Source organism: Hyperolius riggenbachi, chromosome 4, assembly GCF_040937935.1.
Source record: "Hyperolius riggenbachi isolate aHypRig1 chromosome 4, aHypRig1.pri, whole genome shotgun sequence".
Taxonomy (NCBI): domain Eukaryota; kingdom Metazoa; phylum Chordata; class Amphibia; order Anura; family Hyperoliidae; genus Hyperolius; species Hyperolius riggenbachi.
The window spans coordinates 229,518,593-229,531,764 of record NC_090649.1 but is presented as its reverse complement, the minus strand read 5'-3'; the positions used below and the strand labels follow the sequence as shown (position 1 = coordinate 229,531,764).

Here is a 13,172-nt window from a genome sequence, read left to right as displayed (position 1 = left end):
CCGTGATATCTCCCTCATCCAGCACCCCCAGTGACCTCTCTTAGCACCCATAGTAACTTCTGACTCTCACAACACCCACAGTGACATCTCTCAGCACCTATAGTGACCTGTGCCTTTCCTAGCACCTACAGGGACCTCTCCCTGCACCCATAGTGACCTCTCCCTCCACCAGCACCCACAGTGACCTCTCTCAGCACTCACACTGACTTCTGACTTTTCCAGCACCCATGGTGACATCTCCCAGCACCCAAAGTGACCTCACCCTCCCTAGCAACCACAGTAAACTTCCCAGCACTCACAGTGACTTCTGTCTCCTCCTACACCCACAGTAACCTCTCTCAGCAGCCATAATGACCTCTACCCATCCCCCAGCACCCACAATGACTACTCCCAGCACCGATAGAGACCTCTCCCTACTCCAGCACTCACAGTAACCTTTCCCATTCCCAGCACCCACAGTGACTTCCATCAACACACACATTTACTTCTCCCAGCACCCATAGTGACCTCTGCTTCCCCAGGATTCACAGTGACCTCCCCCAGCGTTCACACAAGCAAGAGAAGCTGACTCATCCATTTGAGGATTTCAATGGGAAAAGAGGTGCTGAGGGGAGTGGCCAATTTATATATGAACAGTGACAGTAACCCTCTGCACTCAAACACTTACAACATGCTGGGATTAGGTCTCCTTTTTTGAAATTTTAGCACCACCCCTAAAGGATCCTCTGCACAGCTCTGATGGTTGGATCCATGTTGATTCCCCACCACCCCTGTAGGCATGAAAGGGGTGGGAGTGCTATTATCCCCCAATGCTCTGTGACTCTTATCCAATAAATAACATAAATATTGTGAGCTGTACTACTGGAGAGACATTGTGTCAGAGGTAGCTCTGACTTGAGCTATTATACTGCTGGGGGCATGTATGTACTTTTGTTATCACTGCACTATTTCCAGCACTCCTGACAAAGCCCTTTATGGTGAAACATGTAGAGTTTTTTAGTTTGGTAGTAATATGAGCACCCTTTAAATGTTGTTGCCTCATCGTTACAATGCTGCAATACTTACTTTGAGTGGATATTGCTCTCACTGGAGGGGGACGTATCTACAGCACGGATATACTTTATGGTGCTAATATAATAAGTATCATCTACTTTCAAATAATTTAAGACAAAAATACAGATGCCTTTGACACTAAGTATATGTTGATAATGACAGCAAGTGGCACAGCTCACATGATTTTTACTTTGACCACTAGACCTTTACTTAGGACTTACCTTTCAGCATTGAATAGACATGTGACACTCTGTTTATACTTTTGATATTGCTCCCATTCTTTAATAGCAAGTTCAGTCACTAGTTCTTCTTTTGGGACTTTTTTAAAGTCCATTTGTTCAGCAAACTTATTTGCTCCGGTGCCAGTCAGCAAAGCATGTGGAGTCTGCAAGGCATAACATTATCATTTATCAGTCTTAAGATCTTAATTAATCTGCATAGTAATTTCCATATTATGAAGCAGGGCTACTTTCAAGCCAAAACTTCTGAGCATAGGAGCTTTTTATGTCAAATCATTTTATTGAGTTTTACAAAGTGCACGAATGTAGTTTAATAGTGCTGTGAGTTTCAAAAGCAGAACTATTTGTAGTGATCACTGACTAGGCTTCAGATAAATCAATTTATAATAATTATAAGCTTAAAAGCATGAAGCGACAGAAATTATTAGGTAATATAGATGTGAATAACCTAATCACAAAAACAATAAGGGAATAGTGTAAATTAGGATTTTTTGGTTTTATGTACAGAACTAAGCCAAACATTTAAATTAAGCACTTTACCACCCAGCATCCAATACACCTAAGTAACCACTTAGTCTTCTTGTTAAATATCATAATATGACGCTGGGTTCATATTTTGTTGCGTTTGTGCAGTGGATGGTGACAGCACATACACTGTGACCGTTCACAGCACGGTTCAAATTACGACGGGTTTGTACAATAGGCAGTGACAGCGCATATGCTAGGACCATCCACAACACAAATTATATCATTGTAGCATTGCTACTATAAAATGTCTGCCTTCTGTCCAGCATCCATAAAAATCATGCAGATTGGGTTTTTTTGGGCTCAATTCACTAAGCATAACTGCATACGGTAATACTAAAACCAGCTGATTTTACTGGACAGCTTGTCAAATGTGAATTCACTAGGGAATGTTCAAGAAAGTTATCCTTATATGATTGTTTTTTTGCCTGTCTTCTTTAAAGCGGACCTGAACTCAGAGCATTCTCTCTGCTCTAAAAGATTCAAAACAGCATAATAACCTTTAACCTCCTTGGCGGTAACCCCGTGTGTGACACGGGGTAAGCCGCCGGAGGGTGCCGCTCAGGCCCTGCTGGGCCGATTTACTTCATTTTTTTTTGCTGGACGCAGCTAGCACTTTGCTAGCTGCGCCAGCACCCCGATCGCCGCCGCCGCGCGCCCGATCGCCGCTATCCGGTGCGGCGCGTGGCCCCCCCCCCCAGACCCCGAGCGCTGCCTGGCCAATAAGTGCCAGGCAGCGCCGAGGGGTGGATCGGGTCTCCCAATGACGTCCCGACGTCGCTGACGTCGGTGACGTCATTCCGCCCCGTCGCCATGGCGACGGGGGAAGCCCTCCAGGAAATCCCGTTCTTTGAACGGGATTTCCTGATCGCCTATCGCCGGAGGCGATCGGCGGGGCTGGGGGGATGCCGCTGAGCAGCGGCTATCATGTAGCGAGCCCTCGGCTCGCTACATGATTTAAAAAAAAATAATTAAAAAAAAACTGCTGCGCTGCCCCCTGGCGGTATTTTTCATACCGCCAAGGGGGTTAAACAAACATTTCTTGGAATGTCATGCAGGGACCGTAATGAAACATAACTACTTAACATCTAAAATGAACCACACCACACAGGAATGCATATAAATAGGCCATGGCTTTTTTATTAAGGGTTACCAAAATTTTATAACATACCGAACATTCATGCTCACCAAAATAATAAACTCTTAAAAACCATCCTTTAAACAAAAGTACATTCAGCAGAGCTGAATCACCAGCCCACTCTAATAAAAAACCACGACAAAAGTAAAGAAAATAAAAAAGGGGGGGGAGGGTGGGCGGGGGATCACCGCTGCGGTCCGGTCTCCAAAGGTAACGGCCGGCTAGCTACGCAGCTCCACCACTTAAATAACCCCCGCTCAGCCAATCAGATGTTGTCCCCGCGCTGCTCCCCAGTCTTCCAACGTCCTGATAGGCTCCTCTTCTAACTGATCCTCCGGCCAGCTGAAACAGATTAAAATTAATACACCCCCCGACCCCGCAGAAATCCCATGGGCTCGCTCGTGCACCTGCGCTCCCATCCATGGAATGTCATGCAGGGACCGTAATGAAACATAACTACTTAACATCTAAAATGAACCACACCACACAGGAATGCATATAAATAGGCCGTGGCTTTTTTATTAAGGGTTACCAAAATTTTATAACATACCGAACATTCATGCTCACCAAAATAATAAACTCTTAAAAACCATCCTTTAAACAAAAGTACATTCAGCAGAGCTGAATCACCAGCCCACTCTAATAAAAAACCACGACAAAAGTAAAGAAAATAAAAATGGGGGGGAGGGTGGGCGGGGGATCACCGCTGCGGTCCGGTCTCCAAAGGTAACGGCCGGCTAGCTACGCAGCTCCACCACTTAAATAACCCCCGCTCAGCCAATCAGATGTTGTCCCCGCGCTGCTCCCCAGTCTTCCAACGTCCTGATAGGCTCCTCTTCTAACTGATCCTCCGGCCAGCTGAAACAGATTAAAATTAATACACCCCCCGGCCCCGCAGAAATCCCATGGGCTCGCTCGTGCACCTGCGCTCCCATCCATGGAATGTCATGCAGGGACCGTAATGAAACATAACTACTTAACATCTAAAATGAACCACACCACACAGGAATGCATATAAATAGGCCGTGGCTTTTTTATTAAGGGTTACCAAAATTTTATAACATACCGAACATTCATGCTCACCAAAATAATAAACTCTTAAAAACCATCCTTTAAACAAAAGTACATTCAGCAGAGCTGAATCACCAGCCCAACCGTCGAGGCTAAGGGGAGCAACCTGCAGCCTCGACCCGCCCAACCACGACCTTTTCAACCATCTCTTGAACATTAGTATTAAATATATCAATACCAATAGGACTTAAATGAATTTTGTCGGCACAAAATAGGCCGACCAAAAAACCCTCCAGTTCAAAATGGCGGAAGGATGACGCACCCAATTTGATTAAGAAACAGGCCATGGCCCGATTAACCCTACGCCGGATCCGATCCCAATAACTGGATGGGGAAGATGGAGACCAAATGAGGCGGGGGACAATTTCAGAAAAAACCAATTTGGTAAAAGGAAACAAAGATTTTAAAACATAAAAAGACCGTTTCATCTCCCGAATCAATTTACCGGTCTCCACCTTCCCTAAATCATTACCGCCCGCATGAATAATTAAAACATCAGGAGCTGGCCATTGCTGGGAAGCCAAAAATATATTATCTAATAAAGAGTGCCACCTCAGACCCCTTACACCCATCCAAAAAACAGAAAAAACATTGGTATCTAGAGAAAGGTTAGTACCATAAACTCTACCAACCGCTCTATCATGGGCCCAGTGGATGTAAGAGTGTCCAATGATCCATACATTGACACACGAAGGACCTAGAAACATAAAATGTGTTTATTATTAAGAGAAGGACGAACATAGATCTTAAATCTACTACTATTCCACCTACCAATTCGCTGGATTTCAGAACCGGAGAAACCCAGAGAACTGGCAGTGGTAGCAGCCCCAATTCTAAAGGAGTGAGGGGTAAAATGCAAACCAGAAAGACCTAGAGAAACCAATGCCTTATGAAGCACCGATCTGAATTGGTACCCGGTAACCGGGGAACCATCTGAATGAACAAAAAATGAACCCTCCACTCCCGGGCGCAAATTTAAATAAATAGAAACCAACCTTACCGGGCAGATAGATGGCTCCCCCGATTCGGAAAGAACAATCGATCTGCCTACGCCCAGCTGATCATTCTTCGCCCTTTTAAGAAAAATGATAAGCTGCCGATCCCGTAAGGAAACATCTGAAAAAGAAACTATGGAGGCACCCCCTCTATCGGGGGCAGTAATTTCTCCCAACCTAAAAGCTCCGAAAAAACAAACTAAAAAACATGCCGAGAAAAGAGATGCTTTAAATCCCGAAAAACAAACACCATGGAGGGAACGCAATAATTTAGCTAATAGTTCAGGCGAAATAGGCCTACGGGAGTCCGGAACATAACGAGCCCGCCGAAGACCGCGAAGGGACAATTTGATAGCGTGAAAGGACAACAATGAGGGATGCTTAAAAATTTTTAAAAAGAAAGATACCCCTGACAACATTTTATGGACACTAGAATAAGAACCTCCAGAGACCGCAATGGAGTTCAAAAAACTAACAGCCACAGCTTCTGACGGAAACATGAAATCCCAGTCTGAAGCCTGGCAAAATGAACACCATCTGATCCATGAAGAGCAATAATTATTCCACGTCCGCACAGCCAACGAATTCTTCACCAATTCTCCACTCAATCCCACAACAGATCCCATAGGGAAGCCGGGCAGGTCGCTCCATTCAAATCTGCATCGGGTACTAACTCCCGGAATCGAGACATCTGCAAACGGGAGAGGGAATCCGCAATACAATTATCCTTAGAGGGGATATATGATGCCTTCAGCCAAATATTGAGTTTAAAGCATTGCAAAACCAGAAATCTTAGCAGCTTCAGCACTAACTCAGATTTGGAGGACAAACAGTTAACTGCGAATAAGACTCCCTTATTGTCAGTGCGAAGCAAAATGCGCCTGTCACGGAAGCAATCCCCCCAGATGGCAAAAGCTACTACAACCGGAAAAAGTGCCAACAGAACCAAATTACGACGGATCTCGGGAAAATTCCAAGACCCTGGCCATCGCTCCGCGCACCAATGGCCATTCCAAAAAACGCCGAAACCGACAGACCCAGACGCATCAGTAAGTAAACCTAATGCATCTGAATCGATGAAATCTGACTGCCAGATGGCACGTCCATTAAAGTTACTAGGAATTTATCCCAGATACCCAAATCATCCCGAACTTGCCGCGTAATCCTAACATGGGCAAAAGGAGACGTTAAGCCTCTGATCAATAAAGCCAGTCGCCGACAAAAAACGAGTCCCATTGGGATAACTCTGGACGAAAAAGCAAGCAGACCCAGCAATGACTGAATCTCCCGAAGTCTGACCTTTTTACAACCCAAAAATTGCGCAATCAAACCTCTCGTCCGCAAAATTTTTGCCACCGGCAAGCAAAAGACCATGTTTTGGGTATCAATTAAAAATCCTAGGAATTCAAGACACATGCATGGGAAAACCGTTTTGTCATCCGCCAGAGGAATGCCAAAACAATCAGCCATGCTGCAAAAAGCTGACAAAGCGCTTGCACAAACCGAGCTATCTTTACTTCCGATGAAAAGAAAATCGTCCAAGTAATGGATTATCCCAGCCGACGGAATTACCGATGAGATAACCCACTGCAAGAACGTAGAAAAAGCCTCAAAATAGAAGCACGATAACGAAAAACCCATCGGCAAACATTTGTCATAAAAATAAAAACCATTAAACTGAAAGCCAAGGGAACTAAAGCCATCTGGGTGAACCGGTAACAAGCGAAATGCCGATTTCACATCCACCTTTGCTAAAAGAGAGCACTTCCCATAAAACCGCAACAAGGACAGTGCATCATCGAAAGATAAATATGAAACTGAGGCTAAACTCTTGTCAGCCTGATCATTAAGAGACGTCCCTTCCGGGAATGATAAATGGTGTATGAGCCTGTAAGCTCCCTGACCCTTCTTAGGAACCACTCCCAGGGGGGATAATCTAAACCCTGAAAACGGAGGATCCGTGAATGGGCCCGCAACTCTGCCCTCCCTAATTTCTTTCTCAATTTTTTCCGCAGCTACCTCGGGATACTTACGTACAGAAGCCAAATTGTCTACCCAAACACAACCCGTACCATTGAAAGGCGGAACTTCAAAACCCAATTCAAAACCATTAATGAGTAGCGCCGCCATCCGTCGGTTTGGGTATACTTCTAACCACGGACGCATTTCTAACAATCTCACTGGAGTCTGAGCCTTTTGTTGCATTGGGAAGAGGGGGCTGAGACAGGGTTTTCTTAAAGCACCTGCTTGCTGGGTGTGTGCCACCGCAGACATTACATTCATGTCTGTACTTACACTGGGACAGAAAACGACATTGGGCCTCATTGTAGGCAAAACAAACTCCTTTGCGAAAACTCTGAGGGTTTGTTCCAGCAGGCTTAACAGAAGTAAATGGGGGTCTCTGCGGCAACATAAGGTTAAGCCAGAGACCAAAATCTTTAGATCCCCACTTAAGAGACGGAAAGACAGACATTTTCTGCCTGAACGCCTCATCATATGCGTACCACGCTAGGCCCCCGAAATTACGATACGCTTCCAAAATAATGTCCACATGCTGGAACAAACCAGAGCACTTGTCAGGGTGCTTCTCCCCCATCACAGCTGCAAAAATACAAAATGACTGCAACCAATTTTGAAAAGTTCTGGGTATAGCCCTTCGCCTCTCTTCCTCAGATTTCTCATCATTTTTTTTTTCAGATTTATTCAAAAATTCCTTAGATGCTGGCAATAGTGATAACAAGTCAAGGTAATCACCCCGCCAAATTTTTTCCTTGATTGTAATTGATAAGTGATAGCCCAGCGGCGACAGCTCGCAAGGCAATACTTCCTTCAGCACTGACTCCGACACCCCCGCAGGCCTGTGCGGAGCACCCGCAGGCTGCAAAACACTGTCTTGCTGTGAGGATGCAATAGTGGGGTTAGCCCATACACTAGCCACTGGCTGAGTTCTGGAGAAACCAGCAAGGGCCTCAGCCAAAGAACCCACAACCTGACCCAATTGACTAAACATCTGAAAGGTGTTCTCACCATTTCCTGGGTCAGCAGAGGGAAGAGGTCCTTCTTGAATAGCCACCGGCACATGCCGCGGCGACTGGAGAGGAGGCACAGTCTCTCCCTCTCCTCTGAGCAGCCTGTCTGGTCTGCTTATTCCTGGCTCTGCGCTGCGTGGGAGCCCTACGATCATCCAGCTGGTATCCCTGGGCAGGCTCCGGCAAAGGGGACGGGCATCTATTCCTGGCACTCCTACGTGGGCGAGACCTGCTCCCAGAATGCCTGGAGACTGATCCTCTCTCCTCCTCCACTCGCTCTCCCCGTCTGCCATTAGAGCTGGAACGCCTCTCGCCGGACAGATCCTCCTCTGTAGGGCGGGCCGCTGCATACGGAGGAGAGCAAAGGGGAATGTAATCCTGATCAAAGGGAGGCGGCTCGACGAAGGAAGGACCCGCCTCCGGCAAAGCCAAACACTGGGCGATCCACTCCTCTCCTCCCTCAGCTTCAGCGCGCATCAGAAGACGCTGAAAAGGCGACGCCATGACACACTGCTCCGGGGGATCACCGCTGCGGTCCGGTCTCCAAAGGTAATGGCCGGCTAGCTACGCAGCTCCACCACTTAAATAACCCCCGCTCAGCCAATCAGATGTTGTCCCCGCGCTGCTCCCCAGTCTTCCAACGTCCTGATAGGCTCCTCTTCTAACTGATCCTCCGGCCAGCTGAAACAGATTAAAATTAATACACCCCCCGGCCCCGCAGACATCCCATGGGCTCGCTCGTGCACCTGCGCTCCCATCCAGTAAATGAGAAACTTTTGATTTTTTTACACACAATTGTCCATTTCCAGAGATATTTCTCCCACCCAGCATGGGTATGTGTTAAAATACACCCCAAAACACATTATACTACTTCTCCTGAGTACGGCGATACCACATGTGTGACACTTTTTTGCAGCCTAGGTGCACTAAGGGGCCCAAAGTCCTATGAGTACCTTTAGGATTTCACAGGTCATTTTGAGGCATTTGATTTCCAGACTACTCCTCACGGTTTAGGGCCCCTAAAATGCCAGGGCAGTATAGGAACCCCACAAGTGACCCCATGTTAGAAGGACGACACCCCAAGGTATTCCATTCGGAGTATGGTGAGTTCATAGAAGATTTTATTTTTTGTCACAAGTTAGCGGAAATTTATTTGTATTGGTTTTTTTTCACAAAGTGTAATTTTCCACTAATTTGTGACAAAAAAATAAAATCTTCTATGAACTCATCATACACCTAACGGAATACCTTGGGGTGTCTTCTTTCTAAAATGGGGTCATACTGCCCTGGCATTTTAGGGGGCCTAAACCGTGAGGAGTAGTCTAGTAACCAAATGCCTCAAAATGACCTGTAAAATCCTAAAGGTACTCATAGGACGTTGGGCCCCTTAGCGCACCTAGGCTGCAAAAAAGTGTCACACATGTGGTATCGCCGTACTCAGGAGAAGTAGTATAATGTGTTTTTGGGTGTATTTTTACACATACCCATGCTGGGTGGGAGAAATATCTCTGTAAATGAGAATTGTTTTATTTTTGTACACACAATTGTCCATTTACAGAGATATTTCTCCCACCCAGCATGGGTATGTGTAAAAATACACCCCAAAACACATTATACTACTTCTCCTGAGTACGGCGATACCACATGTGTGACACTTTTTTTGCAGCCTAGGTGCGCTAAGGGGCCCAAAGTCCTATGAGTACCTTTAGGATTTCACAGGTCATTTTGAGGCATTTGGTTTCCAGACTACTCTTCATGGTTTAGGGCCCCTAAAATGCCAGGGCAGTTTAGGAACCCCACAAGTGACCCCATTTTAGAAAGACAACACCCCAAGGTATTCCGTTGGGAGTATGTTGAGTTCATAGAAGATTTTATTTTTTGTCACAAGTTAGCGGAAATTAATTTTTATTGTTTTTTTCACAAAGTGTCATTTTCCAAAAATCAAAACTTATCTTCACAGCACCACAGCTATTGTACAGTGTTTTTTGCAGTGATCAGAAAAAAAAGTTCTGTCACTGCGGTGGGGCGGGCTGAACGCAAGTGCAGGCGAACGATTAGGCCTGATCGGTCAAACACTGCGTTTTTAGTGTATCCTAGTGACCCTAATATAGATCTGACTGCGATCAATAATGATCACTTACAGATACTATATAGTAGCAATGCTGATTAGCGACAGTGATGATGCTAATCAGCAACTAATTAGTGACTGCGGTTTGGTGGGCTGGGTGCTAACTGATGCTAACTACCCAACGAAAGGTCCTAGATAAACAACTGGCCTAACTGTTAACAATAGTGATACTTAAAAAGTGACAGTTTTCACTGATCACTGTTTTTAGACCACTAGGAAAGTGACAGGGGGGTGATCGGGGGGGGGGGGGGGGGTATTTGGTTCTGAGGGGGATCTGAGGGTGTGGGTGGGTGATCAGAAGCCCACAGGCGGCAGATTAGGGCCTGATCTGATGGGTAGGAGTGCTAGGAGGTGACAGGTGGTGACAGGAGGTGATGGATGGGTGTCTCAAGGGTGATTAGAGGGGAGGATAGATGCAATCAATGCACTGGGGAGGTGATCAGGGGGGGTCTGAGGGGTCTCTGATGGTGTAGGCGGGTGTTTGGGTGCCCACAAGGGGTAGATTAGGGTCTGATCTGATGGGTAGCAGTGACAGGGGGTGACGGGGTGATTGGTAGGTGATCAGTAGGTGATTACAGGGGAGAATATATACAAGCAATGCACTAGCGAGTTGATCAGAGGGGGTCTGCTGGTGATCTGAGGGTGTGGTCGGGTGATTGCGTGCCTGCAAGGGGCAGATTAGGGTCTGATCTGATGGGTAGCAGTGACAGGTGGTGACAGGGGGTGATTGATGGGTGATTGATGGGTGATCAGTGGGTGATTAGAGGGGAGAACAGATGTAAGCAATGCACTTGGGAGCTGATCTGAGGGCGGGTCTGCAGGCGATCTGAGGGTGTCGGCAGGTGATCAGGTACCCACAAGGGGCAGGTTAGGGTCTGATCTGATGGGTGGCAGTGACAGGTGGTGATAGGGGGTGATTGATGGGCGATTGACAGGGGATCAGTGGGTGATTACCGGGAAGAATAGATGTATACTGTACACAGAGGGGGCCTGGGGGGGCGGCTGGGGAGGATCTGAGGGTGTGGGAGGGTGATCAGGAGCCCCCAGGGGGCAGTTTAGGACCTAATTTAAAGGGTGGCGTTGACAGATAGTCACAGGGAGTGATTGATGGGTGTTTGGGTGCAAATAGTGGTCTGAGGGGGTGATCGGGGGGGGGGGGTCTGAGTGGTGCTGTGGGAGATCAGGGGGCAGGGGGACAGGATCAGTGTGTGTGTGTGTGATTACATACACAGCTGCCTCCTCCCCTGGTGGTCGCTCAATCTCTGGGACCACCATGGGAGGAGGCAGCCGGTATACAACAACCTGCCGGCGCTGCTAATTGGCCATCGGGTTGATGTCGCGGGTGGGCGGAGCCTAATGCTGGCGGATACCCGGCTAATTAGTCCCCCAGGTGCCGCCCCTGATCGGAGTTACGCGGCCCTGGGGGAGCCACCTTGCCGCCGCCAATAGGTAGTGGACGGCAAGTGGTTAAAATTGTATACATTTTGATATTCCATATTAATTTGGGCTTAAACCATTCATTTTTTTCTACTCCATGTTCACATGAATGAATCCAAAAATAGTGATCTTTAATTGAGAGTTCAGTGCTATGCTCTTTCTCAAACTGAAAAAAAATCTACTTAGCGGGAAAAATAAATCCAAACACTTCTTGTTACAGCAGAGATTTACCTATTTTTATTACTCCTCTCTACTTTTGTCTCAGTGATATACTTATCCTTTATTAGCTTATCGCAGAGGATATCATCTCACTAATGCTGGATACACACGTTGCGTTTTGTCGCGCGATTCGCGGGATCGATTTCATCGATTCGATTATTTCCAACATGTTCGATCGGGTTTCGATGGATATGCAAAATCGACGGCTGTATCCATCGAAACACGATCGAACATGTTGGAAATAATCGAATCGATGGAATCGATCCCGCGAATCGCGCAGCAAAACGCAACGTGTGTATCCAGCATAAGAAACTAAAACTGTGTCCAAAAATATTACATGGATGAACCGCTCCTTTGAAAACCAATCAAAGGACTCACTGGAATCTTTGTAAAATTAACCCATACACTGGCGCACCCAGGGGGAGGTTACCGATGTCCAGAATCCCCCCCCTGCTGCAGGGCTGATTCTGGCTGCTATGGTCTTTTTTTGCTTTATGTTTCCCCCTTAATCCTCCCCTACCCCATGACAATTTCACCCCCCCTCAGTTCCAAAATGCAGAGGCAGGCAGATGATTAGGGACTATTTTTTCACAGCTCAACTACACTGTCCTCCGCAGCCGACAATAAATCTTTAGTTCCGGCTGGAGAGAGAGCTGAAGCAGAGGGAGGATGTCAGCTGGGGCTGTGACAATCGTACAGAGGTGAGAGAGTGGAGGAGTCAGCTCCAGGCACCAGGGCTCAGCTGTTTAGCACACAAACTGTTCAGTGTGCAGGATACTCAATTCTTTCATGTTTCCCCAGCATTCTCTCTATACTGCTTCCATTTAGGATCATGCAGGCTCGGCCCCGCCCCCTATCTTTTCTCGGCTGCAGAGACCAATTTGAAAGTGAGCTCTTAGCTCTGGCTGCAGTGACATGCTGTGTGACTCGACCTGCCCAGCAGCAGAGTGAGGAGCCGAGGAGAGACAGTGATGCCAGGGTTCAGATGTGCGGGCTCCTGTTCTCACATGGCATCAGAGAGAAGGTGTGGGGTACAGATACTTGTGTGTTGTCCATTGCTGTATTTCTGAAAGTTTCACAAGGACCTTGCAAAGTGTCACTATCCCCTGATAGTGAGGTGAGGTTTCACTATCCCTTGCAATACTGATCATAATGATAATAGTGTACAGGGTAGCAGAGGTCAGTTGTACTGAGCATTGCAATAAAGGCTGATATTTGTACTGTGTGAGGTCCTGACTTGTTTATGTAAGCTTACTTGTCTGTGGCTGCCAGGACAATGCTAAGTAGAGTCCTCTATCCTGCCCCCCTCCCCCAATCCTGGTATGTCTCCCTGTCTCT

At 46.8% G+C, this 13,172-nt stretch overlaps 1 protein-coding gene across 7 annotated transcripts in view; it reads right to left on the bottom strand.

The window, feature by feature from the left end:
* Positions 1 to 13,172, bottom strand: part of LOC137571794 (isoaspartyl peptidase/L-asparaginase-like) — a 197,845-nt gene that overhangs the window by 34,507 nt on the left and 150,166 nt on the right. For all 7 annotated transcript variants that reach the window (XM_068281435.1, XM_068281430.1, XM_068281432.1 and 4 more), the window contains one exon: positions 1,275 to 1,438. In XM_068281435.1, the coding sequence (XP_068137536.1) occupies positions 1,275 to 1,438 (164 nt within the window). The remainder of the gene's footprint in view (positions 1 to 1,274; positions 1,439 to 13,172) is intronic.